Genomic DNA, 16,894 nt, shown 5'->3' with positions numbered 1-16,894 from the left:
GGAGAAACTACTTTGGATGGGGGCGGAATGACGAGCCTGCTGGTTGCAACTGCTTGCGGTAGCTGTTTGCGACTTCTTGCGACTGCTTAATTCCTCACATAATAGCAAAAAATGCCGGATCTTGCACTCCTTAAAAAGGGCTGACACAAAATTTGGATGGTGAGATAACTTCGGAGATAGATTGCGGTGCACACAACCATCTGTCACGTAAACGGATGGTGGGGTGGTCTTTACCAGCTCGGAGCCATGGACACATTGAAGCTGTTGGCGAGTTTGACATAACACTCATTTAATGCACACACAAAACCCCCCAGGTAAAGCACTCAATATTTAAACTACACACAAACGATAAACACTCAAACCTCTACAATCCCAAAATACAACTCGCATACAACCCCTAACTTAACAGCTCAATATACAATTCAAATCAAAACTCAAAAGTCTCTACAATAACGTCCTACACTAAGTACACTCTAAATACACTCCTTAACCAAGTTCTAGTTAATTTCTTTTGTACCGCAACTCCCTAGTTGTGTCCTTTACAACTGCGTCCCTACTGGACTGGCCTACCCCGGTCGTCGGCGCTGACGTGTCGCACCCTTGCGTGGCTCCGACTCGGTGGTAGCCGTGGTCTCACTTCGTCGGTGCCGGCGTTCGATGCGCGCGGTCACTCCTTGGACGGCGTGGGCTCCGCGCGTCCTCACTTCCTTCCTCTGTGTCTACCCCCTGGTAGCCGCTCTCGCTGGAGGTCCTTGATGACGGCGTTCGACGCGCGCGGTCATCCCTTCGGCGGCGTGCTTCCACGGTGGCTACCCCCTGGTAGCCGCTGCCGCTGGAGGTTCCAGGTAGGCTCGGCCCGAACGTAGCCTTTCGGGGCCGTGGAGACGAACGTCGACGGAGCGTGGACGCTGGCCGCTGGTGCCCGACCGATGCCTCTGGGGCCACGAAGACACAGGTTCGTGGTGCACCTAGGATGACGGTGCCGATGCGAAGTCGGCCCGCTCCCGCCCAGGCTCGGATGGCGTGGTCGATGGCCTGGCCGCGTCCCCCTGGCTCGTTCGTTGAATCGCACGTGGTCCGGCCGCCTCCTGGGTTCTTCGGTTTCTTGCCTCCCCCTTCTCTTTGTGCGCCCCGCTTTTATACCCTCTGGGCTCTCTCGTGGCGCACTCCCATTGGCTTCTTGCTCCTTCCCTGTCCTTATATGGTCATTTCGCCACTTGTCCCATGCGTGGCCTTCCCTGATTGGCCGACCAGTGCGCTCCCACCTTTGCACATGATTCCTCGGTGCGTCGGCGCTGGCGCTTGCTGATTGGCGCGCTTCTGGCGCGCACTTCAAATTGCCATTCCTTTGTTCTTTTTTTGTCCCTTTTTTTGGGAGGGTTTCGATGCATCCCCCCTCAGGGGGTGCCCTGACACATGACAACATCATCTGCAAAATACCAGCAACCAAGACAGCCTAGAACATAATTTAAAAGCAATTTTAAAGCGTGCGAAACGCAACCCAGCAGCCGGCAGAGGACCTCTTGCAATCGACATTCCCCGGATGTGGAGTAAACACACAATATCCAAACACGTCACCAGTTTGTGTTGGCCGCTTACGCACTGCCGGCGTTTCTCGCCGGCTCGCCGCTCCGATCACAGGTCGGAACTTGTGCTCTTGAACAACGAGCCGTCCGATCGCTGGCGGCGGAGGCGCCTTTCGTTGGCTTATCGGGCAGCTGCCCGCGACCTAAGTTGTACGCCGATTCCGAGCACTCTATTTTTATTCATTTTATTACGCTGGACGGGAAAACGCGCCTGGGACAAAAAAAAAAGCGCACTGAGCGAGCCGCATGGTTTTTGCGCAGGCGGCGGCTACCGAGTGGCGCAGGCCGGCGCAGGTAGCTCGAGCGATAGCTTGTTACCTCTGCTCGAAATGGTACTAAAGTACCAAACAAGGCAGCACATACTAGAAAGGGGCTAACGATGCGATCACGGATTGCAATAAAAATCGTCAACTGCTTCGCTTACGAGAGCGGCAATCGAATACCTGCCTTAGTGTTAAGCCTAACCCATCCGTACGCGGACCTGCAGGCAGCCCGGCCAGCTGCTCCGGGCGGCGCGCGTTTCCCCACCCACTGTCTTGAGCGTCGCGCGTCGTTCTCTCGCCGCGGCAGCACCTTGCACTCGCATCTCCTGCGTCACGTCCATTGTCGCTTTTAAATGCACAGCACTTTAGCGTCCCACCTTGCCGTCGCACCTGAAGCAGTGACATAGACGATCGAAACAGCGCCCCACGCCGTAATGGCGTAACACATAAGCGGTTTATATAGTCATAACCATTCGAAACTCCTGAACCGCTGCTAATTGTCGCACATTTACACATTATTTAGCGCAAAGGAAGCTGCAGGTGCGAATTGCAAAGCATGCTTTCCGCACTGGGCGAACAGAGTAGAACCGTGGGCCTGAAAATTAATATCCAGAAACCCAAAGTAATGATCAATAACCCAGTGACAGCACAGCGGTTTGAGGTAGGTGGCGAGGCAGTGGAAGTGGTAAGCGAATATATCTACTTAGTCCAAGTTGTGACCCCAGATCCCAACCATGAGGCAGAGATAATTAGAAGGATCAGAATGGGGTGGGGTGCATATGGCAGACATTCTCAGATAATGAATGGCAGCCTACCATTGTCGCTTAAGAAGAAAGTGTATGACAGCTGCATCCTACCGGTACTCACCTACGGGGCAGAAACTTGGAGGCTCACTAAGAGGGTTCAACTTAAATTGAGGACGACTCAGCGGGCAATGGAGCGGAAAATGATAGGTGTAACATTAAGGGACAAGAAGAGAGCGGAGTGGGTCAGGGAGCAAACTGGTGTTAAGGGCATCTGAGTAGAAATTAAGAAGACGAAATGGACGTGGGCAGGGCATGTAATGCGAAGGCATGATAACCGTTGGTCATTAAGGGTAACAGAGGGGATCCCTAGAGAAGGCAAGCGTTGCAGGGGGCGGCAGAAAGTTAGATGGGCAGATGAGATAAAGAAGTGTGCGGGGATAATTTGGTCGGAGTTAGCACAGGACCCGGGTAATTGCAGATTAATGAGAGAGGCCTTTGCCCTCCAGTGGTCGTAGATTGGCTGGTGATGATGGTGATGATGATCTGTGTAATTAAACGGCAGCCCCCCATCCCTTTAGTTAGGAACGCACGTTGGGTTGGTTTTTTCGACAGCATGCGAAAAAAGTCGCCCCGGAAGACACGCGTAAAAACGGCGCATTAAGGCTCCTGCACGTGTGAGATGAAAGCAAGCACAAAAAAATTAAAGCCGTTACACTCAATGTGAAAGCTATCGGAAGTTATTCGCCATAATTGGCTGCGGCGCCGTTATTCGCTCACTTCTGCATTTCAAATTTCCCGCCTTTCCAACGCTCGCCCCCCCCCCCCCCCTTCCCTGAAACTGCGCCAGCGTGAGTTCGGTCCCTTTTGCACTTGCTTTGCTTTCGTATGCTGGAGCTGTTTTGCGTCATTTCGAACGCATAATTTTTTTCTTCCGGGGCTGGAGCTTTTCTGCGGCCCTTCTAAGGCGGCATTTTTTGTTTTTGTTTTTGTTTTGCGCGGCCGCTTTGGTCGCTTACTATCGTGAAAACCAAACCTACGAGCGTTCGGGTCTGCCGGTTATATACACAGATTTTGCCGTAATGTACCTGCAGTTTTCTTTGCGCTAAGTAACCGGGAGATAGATGCATGAGAAGCGCCAGCGGTTCACGATGTTTGAACGGTCATGACTATTTAAACTGGTTGCTTTCGGAAGCCTGAGCGTGGCTCCCGGACGCCCGTACAGAAGGCTCTACTTAGGCGGCGCAGCGAGATAACGAACCTGATTCCGCAGTCGCATCGACCGCTAGCGAGCTGAGACGACAAGGGGAGCGCATTATTAAAGTGCTGTGCACTGAAAAGAATAGAGCTCCCGCTCGTGCTGTTCCAGGCAGCACTTCGAAGGCGGAAACTTGCGGGAACTTGCACTTGCACAGAAATTACACTGGGCAAACATCAGTTGAATTATTCAACAGTGGAGTGAGGTAGGGAGGCGAAGAGCGCAGGGGGTGGTAGCAATGAGGGTGTAAGGGCGCCGCAGATGACGGATCCCTGCTCTGAACTTCCGACAGCTTTCACGTTGAGTGGAACGGCTTTAAATTTTGATTAAGCGACAGACGAGATAAGTAGGCAGGGGAATTCGAAAAAACTGCCGGCGACGCGAATTCGACAGTACTACGGCAGCTCTGCTTTGTGATATCTGTCCCACGGCCACGTGGACAGTTTTGTTTATACAAAATTCCACGTTTCGCGGCACCCGGTGAAACCGAAACTGCCACTGGCCGCATTGAAAACGCCTCTAATTAAACAACTGTCGCACGCTCAAGCAAATGATGTTTCCCCACGTGGTAAGTAGGTCATTAGCTATTTATCGCAACAAAAACACCGCGATGAAAAATTTTTGGTTAAGTGCCGCTTTAATAATTTGATACATAGAGCGGAGTGCGGCTTGGGAATTGTCGCACCTCCGTGATGTGGATTGCGATTCATCCCCCTAATTAAGAGGTTAGAAGTAGTTACGTTGGTTGTGAGCAGAATACCCGTGATACAGCCCGGCTTTCGCCATGGCTGTAGCAACGAGCATGGGACCAGAGCCCACATGCTGGAGAACGGCTTGCGTTTCATACTGCATTACCCCGCACTTGTTTTTCAGGTCTGGGGCTGCGTAGTCTGCTCACTGGTGGCCTCGTCGTTACTGCTGTTGAGTCTACGCTGGAGCCCGCGGCACAAAGACGACGACAACAAGCCCGACTTCTGGTTTCTCCTGTCCACCTTGAGCCGTCAGAGTAGGTCGCTGAGCTGATTTTAATCGGCTGCTGGTCTGATCCAACAAGCCTGTTTGAGGCCGCTCAGAGATGCTGTAAAGGGTAGTAATTTTATTCAGGCATACGAAAATTTCCCTTTTTTCTCCTTACACTCCGCGTTCTCGATGAAACACGACGTCGCATCACATCGCAGCACATCGCATCACATCCGCTTTTCTTTGCTTTTTTTGTTTTCCCTGAGTCGCCATTATGCGGGCTGGCGCTGGCTTTGATCCTCAGAATAAAAGCGCTACAACAAAAAAAAACTGTAATAATGAAAAGTTATTTTAAACAATTAACTAGGTACAGCTAACTAGGTGCAGCTAACTAGGTGCAGCTGACTGGGTGCAGCTAAATCGGTACAGCTAACAACCAACTAGGTGCTGCACCTAGCTAGGTGCAGACTTAGATACAGAACAATAATGATAACATATCCCTGGCTGCGTTTACACGGCTGTGGCAGATGTGCAGCGAACTCAGTTTCAGTAGCGCCGGCAACTTGTGCACGGCGTACCGCGCTTGGAAGTGAGGGCACCGTTAAGCTCGGGCGCCTAATATCGCAGCTTCGCGAGCTCGCTGCGATGCGCTAAGGTTGTAGTCACGTTAACGGGGCCTCAAGGGAGCACAGGCATGACATCTCCTGGTCGGACAGATATTGCAAAACAGAGTACCGTAGATAGGAAGTTTCGAAATAAATATCGGAACAAAATCTGAACAAAGCTTGTCAAGCCGTTGGGTAGAGGAACCCTTTGAGGAGAGGGGCATTCGGGTACACCTCATAAAAGGGACAATGTTGGTTAATTATCGTACACCTAACCGGAAGTATACGCCATTGAGGCGTCGAGTGATTACCTGGAATGCAAATACAGAAGGATGAAAACGCAGTAAGGGGGGGGAGGACCTTTGAAGTTATTAAGGAGTGGATTATGCGCTGACTGTAAGACAAATTTCTTTCTGGGGGCGACTTTACAATACTTTCTGCAATAATAAGCCCCACTTCATAAGTATCCTTGTATGAAGTGTACTTAACACACATCCAAAAACAAAATAACATTCTGGGAGCGAGCTCCTGAACGATCTGCCAGCTTTTCCAACTTGGCAGCAGCCCGTACGGATGCAAACACTTTTGTATCTTTTGCTTCAAAAAATTTTCGCTGAAAAGTGGCCTCTGTCAAATTATAAAATAAAAACTCTTTTAGCAGTAAATTCCTGGCTAGCCTTTCTGCCGAATATTTTTGACATTAGCTGCTGGCCCTTGTATTGAGAGTATATCAAGGGGGAAGGAAATATGCTGGAAGGAATTTGTTGCTGCGTGCCTGCGCAAGTACTTGAGAACTAGACCAAACCTTTATTACGAGGGAAATGGCTTCGCAGACTCGTCCTTATTACTGGAGCCTTGATTTCGCGTCGCGGCGAAAGCACTTCCGATTAGGCACAGTTGTTCCTCGGGGCCGAAGCTGGCCAAGGCTTTGTCACAAAGCTCTGTGAAAAGGGAAATGTTGAGGTATGATCATCATCATCATAAGCCTGTTTGTCCCCACTGCAGGACGAAAGCCTGTCCCAAAGATTTCCAGCCACGCCTATCGGGTGCTATCTGAGTCCATGTTTTCCCCAAAAATTTTAGTAGCTCATCTCACGAACGAGTTCTCGGCCGACCCCTAGTGCGTTTGCGGTCTAGTGGCAGCCACCCTGTTAAACGAGTGCTGCACCTGTTGCCCCTCATTCGCATTACGCAACCAGCCCATGCCAATTTCCTTCGCCCTATTTGAACTATATTGTGGGATACTATGTTATATTTGCTGCAGCGCCTATTTTCGGTAGAACAAGGCATAGAGCTCCTACCACAGTAACAATCTTTCGCATCACAAGCAACGGCTCAGCAAGCACAGAGCGCGACGTTTGGCCTCAGTAGCGTAGCAGCAGGACTTTGCGCGCAGATCCGTGGGAGAACGAGCACGACAGCGCTGCCTACCGCGTCTTCCTCGTGCCCTGGTGGTTGCTGGTGCTGGTGCTGACCACCACGTACAGCGCCCGCCTGGTGGCCATGATGAGCGTGGCCGTGTACGATCCCTGGCTCAGCGACCTGGAGAGCCTCGAGCGGGCGCTGGCCAGACGGGAGTTGCTGCTGTGCACGCACAGCGCCACCATCTTCATCGAGTACATCAAAGTGCGCAACGGGGGCGGCAATTTTTAAACTGTGCTCCCCCATCAATCTCTTTCACACTACTTCGGTAATACGCAGAGATGGCGAGGGCCTGCAGGAAATGCCAGTAATGCGCCGACAACATATGGTGATTGCGTAACAGTGTGTGGCCTTACACTTGCCGCATTAGTCGTACTTTTCTAGTCGCAGGCAAAGAAATCGTGCTCATTTTTGTGTAGCAGCCGAATTCATAGTTTTCACAATTACAGTGCGTCTAAAGTTTTTTTTCACAAGCCAAGTCGAGCTAAAGGAATGCTCGTTCGGGACAACACGTCGTTGTGAGGAATGTGATGGTTGTTTGCACAGAGCGACTGATATGGTAATGCATAGATCCCTTTAGCGAATCCTAGAAGATTCATCGTGCATCCATTAATGTCCGTGTTCATTTACAATCGATGCTCAAGTTCAGCTTCACAGTCGCAGTTACCGAGGTGGAAGAATATCTTAGTGGCTCGCAGAGATTCGTCGCAAAATCTTGCTTGTTTCTTCGGCGAATGTTGGTAGTGTGGCGTGTCTCGAATTTTTTCACGTCCTGGTAACAATGGCCTAAATAAAGAGTGAAGATGCTACGAGTGTTCTTCGGCAGTTTAAAAATGTTGGACCAGAGAATTTGGAGTGCAACCATGTCGAGCGCACTGACTTTCGTACCTAGTTGCCCTGCTGTCTGTTAGATGTCTGAGTAACAGTTTGAGAAGGATTTTTCCGCCTTTATCCCGTGCTCGGGAGGTGGGTCCATGAGAAGACTTATCTACTTCTGCACCTCTGAAGTGTCCATTTGTCTATTTAAAACGCGAATTTTGTAAGAAACTGCGCGTGCAAATATATACGATTATGGTACGTGCTACATTTTTTCCATTGAGCATCCTCAATGTCTAGAACATCTAACTTCCCGGTGTTACCCCATGGGTCCATTCATTGCGCAAGACGAGCGAGTAAGACGCCTTTCTTTGAAGCTGTAAACTAAATCTAGTTTGACTAAACACTGGCAGTTTGGAAAAAATATATATACGTACGTTCGAACTCGAAACAGCAAACTTCGACCAATATGTTTTGCAGGAGCGAAGCGCATGAATGCCAGCCCTTCGAACGCCCTTGACACTGCCCTTGAGTTCCTCGACGCCTGCCTTCAGGCATGGGGATCGTTAACAGAGAACCAAGGCAAAGTTAATCAGGGATTAAATTTGTTAATCCCTGAATCAGGGATGAACTTTGTTAATCCCTGATTAACTTTTAAAAGGTCATCAGCTTCTATCAAAAGATTATGGACCAGGCAAATCGCAATTTCGGGTTATTTTTCTTCCTATAGCAGCCCAACAAACTGACGAATGCACGCGAAATGCCGTATAAGCCGTGCGGCAGAGAAATAACTCAAAATTGTTGCTTTCGCGGTCCGTAAACGTCTGTTTTTGGGTGTACAAAAGAAGTAAATCTCGAATACGTCTCAAGGCGACACTTTGGTTTTTCATAGAAAATGCCCGGCGCCGATGTGACGAGTAAAGGCTACCAGGGGTGGCTCGCTAACGTCTTTGTTGGTTGGTTATACTTGCGTTCTCTATGAAGAAATATATGTCCCCCTCCTTCGCCCCCCCCCCCCTCTCCGCACACACACACTTTTTTACGTTTGGTCGCAAACAACATTCCGGAAAGTTTCTGTTCTTATGAATGTTAGGGGGAAAATAAGCAAGCGCGGGGCGGATGAGAAAGGGTAATAACAAGGGCTGGTGAGGTCTAGGTGGGGGGGAGAGGACGTGTGTGTAGAAGTGCCCCTTTTGCGCACCCCTGCCGACGCCCATGGTTGTAGGTAGCAGGCCTGTGACTACGCTTAACCTGCAAGAGCGATCGCAGTCGTCAGTGACGCCGCGGATCGGCAGCTTGCGAATGTCGGCATGGCATAAATTAGACTGGTCATGACTTCTAAAAGCAACGTGTGAAGGGAGATTTTACGCGTTTCTTTTGGAGCTTGTGTGCACGCTTCTTGTGTCTTTCGTCACGTGATTGTAGACACATTCAGTCAGCCGCTGATTACGTCATCTCTGCTACGCAACTGATAGTTAATTTTTTTAAATATTTGCGAGATTATTTGAAATGTAGCGCCCAGAGACTGGTACATTCGTGTTCAGGGGACGCCAATCTATCTATTCAGACCAACTTTGGTCTTGTCCTCAGATGTCCCTTTAATAAGCGCCCCTATACGATTGAACATATTTTGATCTCAGAAAACGTTTTCGTAGTAACGGTCAACGACCCTACTTGGCTGCTAAGAATTAGCATTCCATTTCACGATTTTGTGGTTCGATCATGGTTACTTTCTTTCCTTTGCGCTTCTTACTTCTCTCGTTTCTTTTGATTAACTAAATTTTCCTTATTGTTCTTTGTACGTTTGTATTTTTACGTACTTCTGTGCGGAGTCTGCTCGTGCCCATTCTTTTTGGAACTTCCATTTCTTTCAGGTCACGTCGCCATCGATGCCTCCCTGTTTGTGATTGTACATTAGAGCCATGTGCTCGAACTATTTTGTGATACCTTTTTTCCGCTCCCTTTTTAATGTTCTGCAAAAGGATTTGCAAAGCGTTAAATAGGATATCTGGGCTGACGTTTCTGCGTGAAACAAATGTGATGTTGTATATATAACTGTTATGCCGTACGGCAAACTCGCAAAAAAAAGATGCCCTCATGGCCTATTGGGCATTATTGTGGGGAGTGGTACAAAACGAATACATCAATACACATACAAAAAGCACAGTAACATTTGTGATGAATTGCAAAAGAAACTTGGCAGAAATATACAACCCAGTTTTGTAAGAAGAGTAAAAAAATGTTCGCGGCATATGGATTTGCACGTGTAAAACGTAGCACTTTGGTAAAAACAAAAATTGACTTCATTAAACAAACCTAACGAAATACACAATATTTCGCACAAAACACGAGGCAGAAAATTTGAAACTTACCGTGGCATGTCCAAGTCAGTCAGCTGCTTCTTAAACTGTTCCACTTTGGTTACAAGCATCAAGGAAGACGGCAGTCGGTTGTACTCCGCTGATGTTTTAGGGATGAATGAATTGAAGTAGGAAGCAGTACCACATTCAGGCACGCCAACTTTTCGCAAATGATCTATGAGGGATGAGATATAACTTGGTGGCGTGAATAATGCGTTCTTAAGTGAAGTATTAACTTCATATATTTTAAATAACAGGCACATACGAGAAATCTTTCTGCGCAATGAAAGGGGCGGAAGTGGTAAGGAGTTTTTAATGAGCGTTACGCCGGAGGACCGGTCGTAGTTTGAAATAATGAAACGGGCTGCTCGGTTTTGCATCTATTCAAGGATGTGGGTGAGCGATTCAGAAAAAGGGTCCCAAACTCTACCCGCGTATTCGAGTTTGCCACGGATTAGTGACGTATAGAAAAGAAGTTTAATGGATGAAGTTTTTGAAAATTATCTTTTCATATACCCAAGTATGCGGTTAGCACTAGCCGTGATAGTAGTGACGCACATATTGCATGACAAGTCTGATGTGAGAATGATGCAAAGATATTTATACGACGTTACCGATTGTAAAAGGAAATTGTTAATACTATACGAAGAACGGCAAGAGCATTCACGGCGAGAAAAGCGCATTGCTTTACATATACTCAAATTTAGGGTCATTTGCCACTGCGAGCACCAGTTAGACACCACGTTAAAGGAGCCATGAGGAGAAAATAGAAATTCGTTTAATTTGAAAGAACTAGGATTCAGTATCTCACTCAGCTCCATTACAGCCGCAAAGTATGTTTTTTTAACGAAAAAAACGCAAGAAGTATTTAAAAACTTTGAAATTTCGCGCCACAGTGACGTGTTATGAGCAAGAATGACGTCATACGGGCCAACAATAAAATATAATTTTGAGTGCGTTAACTGCATGTTAGCATTGAAGTGATGCGGTCAAAGAGGCCCCATTAGAGACGTCCAGTCATGTCTCGTCGAGACAGGTCAGTTAGGCGGCCGCCAGTCGCACAAACAAGGTTCGCTGACGTCACAGAAAAGTTGCGGGAAATTGGCTAGTTGGTCGCGACTGCTTCACACGTTTCCTTTAATATCTCCGTTATTTGTTCGAAGATTGCGATGATATTGGTATCATGGTTATCGGGACTAAGCAGATTTTCTAATAAACCCAACTTGTATTTTGTCTTCATGGCTCCTTTAAGGTCTTTCTGCAGCAACAGAACATCGTTAGGGCCTTTTATTTCACGGTATAGTACACAATCATCCGCAAAACGTTTTATTGGAGATGCTGGATTCATACGTAGATGATTAATCAAAATAAGGAGTAACGGGCCAGAGATACGATTAACACCAGAGATAACACGAACTGTTGAAGAGTTATGGCCGTTAGCATGCTCATATTGGAAACGATTAGTCAAAAAACCCTGAATCCACATTAATACATTAGGGTCAATATTGAGACAACGTAATTTGTACAAAAGCAATTGGTGAGACACTTTGTCGAATGCCTTGAAAAAATCTAAAAATATACAGTCAACTTTACAAGCCCGATAAAACACACAATAAATGTCCTTTGTAAATGTTACGAGTTGAGTTTCTCAAGAAAAGCCTTTTCGAAACCTATGTTGAACAGGAGTGAAAAAAGAGAATGATTCAAGAAAGTTTGACAGGTGGGAAAATATGACGTTGCATTATCTTACAGCAGATGCTGGTTAATGAAATTAATCGCGTAATGAATGACGGTCACCGGAATTATGGCGTGGAACCACCTTACCGATCTTCCAGTCAACAGGAAGATTTCCGTGTTCCAATGATTGGTTAAATATTTTAGTTAATACAATGGCTGAATAGGCCTTCGTGTTTTCAATACTTTTAGCATTAATATTGTCCGGACCACTCGAAGAGGATAATTTTAGATAATCAATAATACGTACTATGCCATCAAAGTCAAAACTACTAATAGGATACATTGGAAATTTTACACCACTGCCGTACTTGGGGATTGATCGGTTAGAAGCACTGGAAAAGGCCTTCATAAATGCTTCGTTCAGTGCTTCAGCGCAATCATTTTCAGCGATTTGGTTAGATTGATTATCAAAAAGAAATATACTTGAGCGGTCCACCTCGTTCACAGTGTTCCAAAATCTTTTGGGATCGTTTGCTAAAAGCGGCGGTAACTTCACATTCATGAAGCTTTTCTTCGCATCTTTTAAGGCGTTTTTTACGTCTCACTGGCCGTCCGTAGGGCTAACCAGTGTTGGAATCTTCCAGAAAACTTGGCTTTTTTTAAATTTCGTCTTTCGTTTTGGGCAAGCCGTTTTAAAGCGCCAGTATACCAAGGAAACTGGCGGTTAGTCGTAACAACTCTGCGTGGACCATGCAATTCAATTAGTCTGTGAAGGACATTTCGGTACATGCACCAATTACCATTAACCTACCGTTTATCGAAGTAAACAAGAAAAGTATCCAGGAAAAGTTCTAAGCAGTCGTTAAGAGCGCGGAAATTTGCTTTAGCATAATTATAGATAACCTTAGTCTTATTGGGGGACTTACGGCATGGTACGTTCAATGAAATAATAAGTAAGCGGTGATCGTTGATAGCTGGTAGGTAATTTATGTCTGAAACAAAATCTGGTGCGGTAGTTAGCAGCAGGTGTAAAATATTGGACGTACAAGATGTTCCTCTTGTTGGCTTTGTAATAACTGGCATTAATGAAAAATTCGAGCAAAGTTCTGAGAAGTGGGTCGATTGACAGGATTTGTCGCTAGAGACTGAGGGGCAGGACCAAGTAATATCAGGAAAGTTAAAGTCCCCGGAAAGAAACATGAGATTATCAGGGAATTTGGTATGAATGGCGCTTAATGTGTCGTGGAGGTCACTACGAAATCCCACTGGCGTGGAAGTTGCCCGATAGCACACACAGAAGATAAGCTTTGTGAAGTTAACTGTTATTTCCACTCAAATCAACTCTAGAGTTCTGGCAATATTTACTTGAAAACCAGGTAAACCATCTGCTACAGCAATCAAAACGCCACCACTACGCCTTGAGAACCGGTCATGGCGGAATGGGTGGTAGTTGTTTTGCGAAGAAACGATTTCATGATTATGCACAGAGTCGTTGAGATGCGTTTCAGTTAGAACTATTATATCAGCTGCCGCAGGATCGGCTGTGCTAGATATAGAATCACTATTGGGGACCGCACTGCGTATATCAGTAAAAAGAATTGATATATTTCTGGATTCCTGCGCGCACCGGTGACCACTGCCGGATACCTATGGCGACGATGAAGGGCCACCGTTATCTCTGCCAGTAACAGTTTTTTGTTGGAATTGATGCGGCAAAGAGTTAGTAACTGGTTTTTACTTTGTTTGTTCATAAACATCATCAGTCACCGGACATTACATTTGACATTTCTTTTTGAGGATGAGTTTATTGTAACAAAGGCTGAACTGTTTGGCCGGCGAGGTTTGTTTTGAGAGTTCGACCAGTTTTTTACGTTCATGCCTGGTAGATTGTAAAATATCTTCACTGACGGTTATGTCTAATATCTTAAGCTGCGATTTGGCATGCAGCACCTGTACTTTAGCTTTGAAATTGAAAAAATGTACCATTATAGGCGTTATTTTTTTCTTGTGGGCTGCGGCAATCCTATGAGCACATGAAATATCCGTGCCTGCAATGGTTAACGCCATTTGTCCGCGAATTACGCTCGAAACCTTTTCTTGTGATTGTTCCCTTTCTCATCTGGCGAGTCAGCAACGTTTTAAAAAAGGATGATAATTCCTGTGAGTTCTATCCTCAAGATAGCTCAAACGGGCTCGTATGACTTCGTTTTCGTTTATTATACTTCTAGTTTAGTCATGCTCTAAGGCCACGTCAACACTAAGTGATTCCACAGATTCGCCCTCCGTTTAAACACAGACAAGGCGTTCAGGTATGCTAGTAACTTTTTCATTTAGATTTTCCTGGGTAATGCTGAGTCTTTGAATTGAATTCAGGATGCGGAGTTGGCCTCCTTCAATTTTCTAAGAGCCCCGTCCAACAGTGCTAATATAATGTCCTCAGTGTCCAGTACTTAGCCAACTTTCCGCCCTTAGTGTGTGTGCTCTTCTCTGTAGTGTCCAATCTCTATTCGCACCATTTTACGCCTAAATATGCACCAAATCGTGCGCCTTTATTCCATGTAGCACTAAAATACAATGTTTCGGAAGGGGGACAGGACTACCGTAGTTCAGCAAGGAACTGCTTTTTTCGCGAGAATTTTCTGTCTATGGATGCGTACCAAATGCCGCCATGCATTCAACAACTATTTCGCAACACTCACATCGACCGCGCCCTTCCCGTCAGGCCTCCAACGTGGGCGCCCTGAACGAAGTGCGCGTGAACCAGCTGGAGGGCGGCAGAGAAGACACGGTGCTCGTGTCCGACCGCAGGACGGGATTCGAGAGGACGCTGTACAAGGACTTCGCGTACATGGACTCGAGGCGAGACACGCTCCTTACTTCGTCTAGAACTATATCAGTACACTCTAACAAGGAATGTGCAAGAGAAAGTGCTACACACAACGCTATAGCCAGGTGCTCTTCGTATATTGCCGTTGTTCGTATCCGCTTCTCATCGCATTATTAAACAGCAAATGCAGCTGCAATCATTTCGTTTTTCGTTTACATTGTATGGGTAACTAATAACTTGTACCTACGTTTGTTTGTGCCCAACCAATCGCCAAGGATAGCTTCTTCAGGGACACTAATTGACATTTGCCGAAATTTGTTTCCGCATTCAATGGGTGGACATATTTCTTATAATACGTCCGACCACGCGCGAAAGAACAGCATCCATCAAGAGCGGTTACCAGCAGCTTTTCTAACGAGCGGAAATGCGTTAGACACGTTTTCAGAGCACTTTCTACAGTCTTGTTGTGTTGCATACTCTACTGGCAATGTATTTCGCAATTATTATGAACCAAATTTACATTCAAGAATAATTTACACGAAATAATACGTTCTGACAGGAGGTCAAGCGCGGACATACGGGGCTAGAATGCACGTGAGCGTATACTGTGCGCAGAGGAAAACACAAGTCACCTGCTTGAACGCAGTTTTATTATTTCAAAAATCTGGGTGGACGGCCTATAAAATCTGGGTGGACGGCAGTTCACATGGGTTGCGTACTACGGACTTCAGAATAATTAAGGTAGCAACAACGTTTCCGGCACTCCGCGGCTTTGCTATAGCGGTCAAATACAAAATATTGCAAATAAATGCATACACATTCGCCTCCCCCCCCCCCCATGCAGAGCGTAGAGAGTAATCGCTGTGTGCAGTCGACGATAGCTTTGATTACTGGAGGTCCTTGTGCGCTAAACACCTGTGAGACATTTACAGTGCTCCGGAATTTAGCATTTGTAAGAATCACCTGAAGCTGCATGCATTCTAGACCCGTCTTCAATCAATCAATCAATCAATCAATCAATCAATCAATCAATCAATCAATCAATCAATCAATCAATCAATCAATCAATCAATCAATCAATCAATCAATCAATCAATCAATCAATCAATCAATCAGTTATTCCATCAATCTTTTCAGTTTAACCACGTTAGTCATCAGCAGGATACGCCTGCAAAGGCATTTCCCCACACCACAGCAAAGTGACAAACATCTTCAGGGGCAGCGCAAAAGAGAGAGACAAGAAAAAGTGCAGGCAATATGGTGCCGTCCTGTCTATTTCTTACCTCGTGTATTTTTCATCTGGCTGTGCTTCAACGTGTTCAACCAGTGCCCACCCCCCCAAATGTCGATTGTTCTGAACTGATTCACGCTGATTTCGAAGTTTGCAGCTATATAGTTATTCTTGTACCCCTTCCAACCATCGCCCTGTATTATTTATAGGTTTTGCGCAACAGCATTCCCGTCACATCAGCACACGTCTTTGCTGATGTCAGAAATTTTCCGCGGACGCAAAAGTGGCCCGCTTGTGAAATCACGCAGCCAATGAAATTAGTTAACATCTCCCCAAATGGCAAGGCATGTCAGGGTATAAATTACCCAGCGGAAAGCGCTATGTATGCTCTTCGCTGTCCTAAACAGGCCCGACATCACGCACACAATAGCACATTGAGCTTTGATTTCCCTGATTTCAGCTGAAGAAGTCTGGAAAAAAGTAGGCGAAATGGCAAACTCGAAGCTACCCAAAGGCTCGCATCGGCGCTAGATGGTCACGTTAGAACGTAGGTTTCGTTTATTGTATACGTAAGCTGGGGACACTTCCACACATAAAGCGAGCCATCAACAGCATAACTGCCAACACTGGCAATAGCATAACTACTAGATTGCAGAGTATCCCTGAGACAAAGCCATTGCGCTGACGTTTCAATTCGTGAATGGTGCACAGGCGAGCCGCTAGTGAAGCACAAAGAAGCATGCAATGCTGTTCATATTGCTGCGACCGATACCCCGTTGTGGGTTTCTTTTTCTGTGACCGTCACGGAAACACTGCGCTGCACTTTAAAGTACGCACACACGGTTAGGAACCTGGACACAGACTCCTAAAAATCGACCGTTCAAGTGCTTGCGCTATGAGTAACGCATTAATGGTTGCCCCAGCAGCGGTTGCGTCAGCGCGCACTGCACCAGGATGCATTGTTTTTAAAAACACACTGTCCAATACACCATTGCTGGCACGTGAAACAGAGTGGATACGTGTCGCTGTTCTGTACACAGAGTACCGCAGCTTTCACCTGAAGTCATGTCTTGTAGCCTTTGCAGATCCAGCTACGTTGAGTACAATGAGTACTTCTTCCAATGGGCACCGGTCCTCAAAACATAA

General features: G+C 46.6%; 1 protein-coding gene across 1 annotated transcript in view; it reads left to right on the top strand.

Annotated features, from left to right (window-relative positions):
* Positions 1–16,894, top strand: part of LOC144167857 (glutamate receptor ionotropic, delta-2-like) — a 67,641-nt gene extending 50,747 nt beyond the window's left edge. The window contains exons 9-12 of the mRNA XM_077697009.1: positions 4,724–4,856; positions 6,812–7,041; positions 14,413–14,549; positions 16,834–16,894. Coding sequence (XP_077553135.1) covers positions 4,724–4,856; positions 6,812–7,041; positions 14,413–14,549; positions 16,834–16,894 — 561 coding nt within the window. The remainder of the gene's footprint in view (positions 1–4,723; positions 4,857–6,811; positions 7,042–14,412; positions 14,550–16,833) is intronic.

The sequence above is a fragment of the Haemaphysalis longicornis genome, unplaced genomic scaffold, assembly GCF_048455015.1.
Source record: "Haemaphysalis longicornis isolate Haplotype H1 unplaced genomic scaffold, Haemaphysalis longicornis Haplotype H1 scaffold_2, whole genome shotgun sequence".
Taxonomy (NCBI): domain Eukaryota; kingdom Metazoa; phylum Arthropoda; class Arachnida; order Ixodida; family Ixodidae; genus Haemaphysalis; species Haemaphysalis longicornis.
This window is presented reverse-complemented; position numbering and strand designations above follow the sequence as displayed.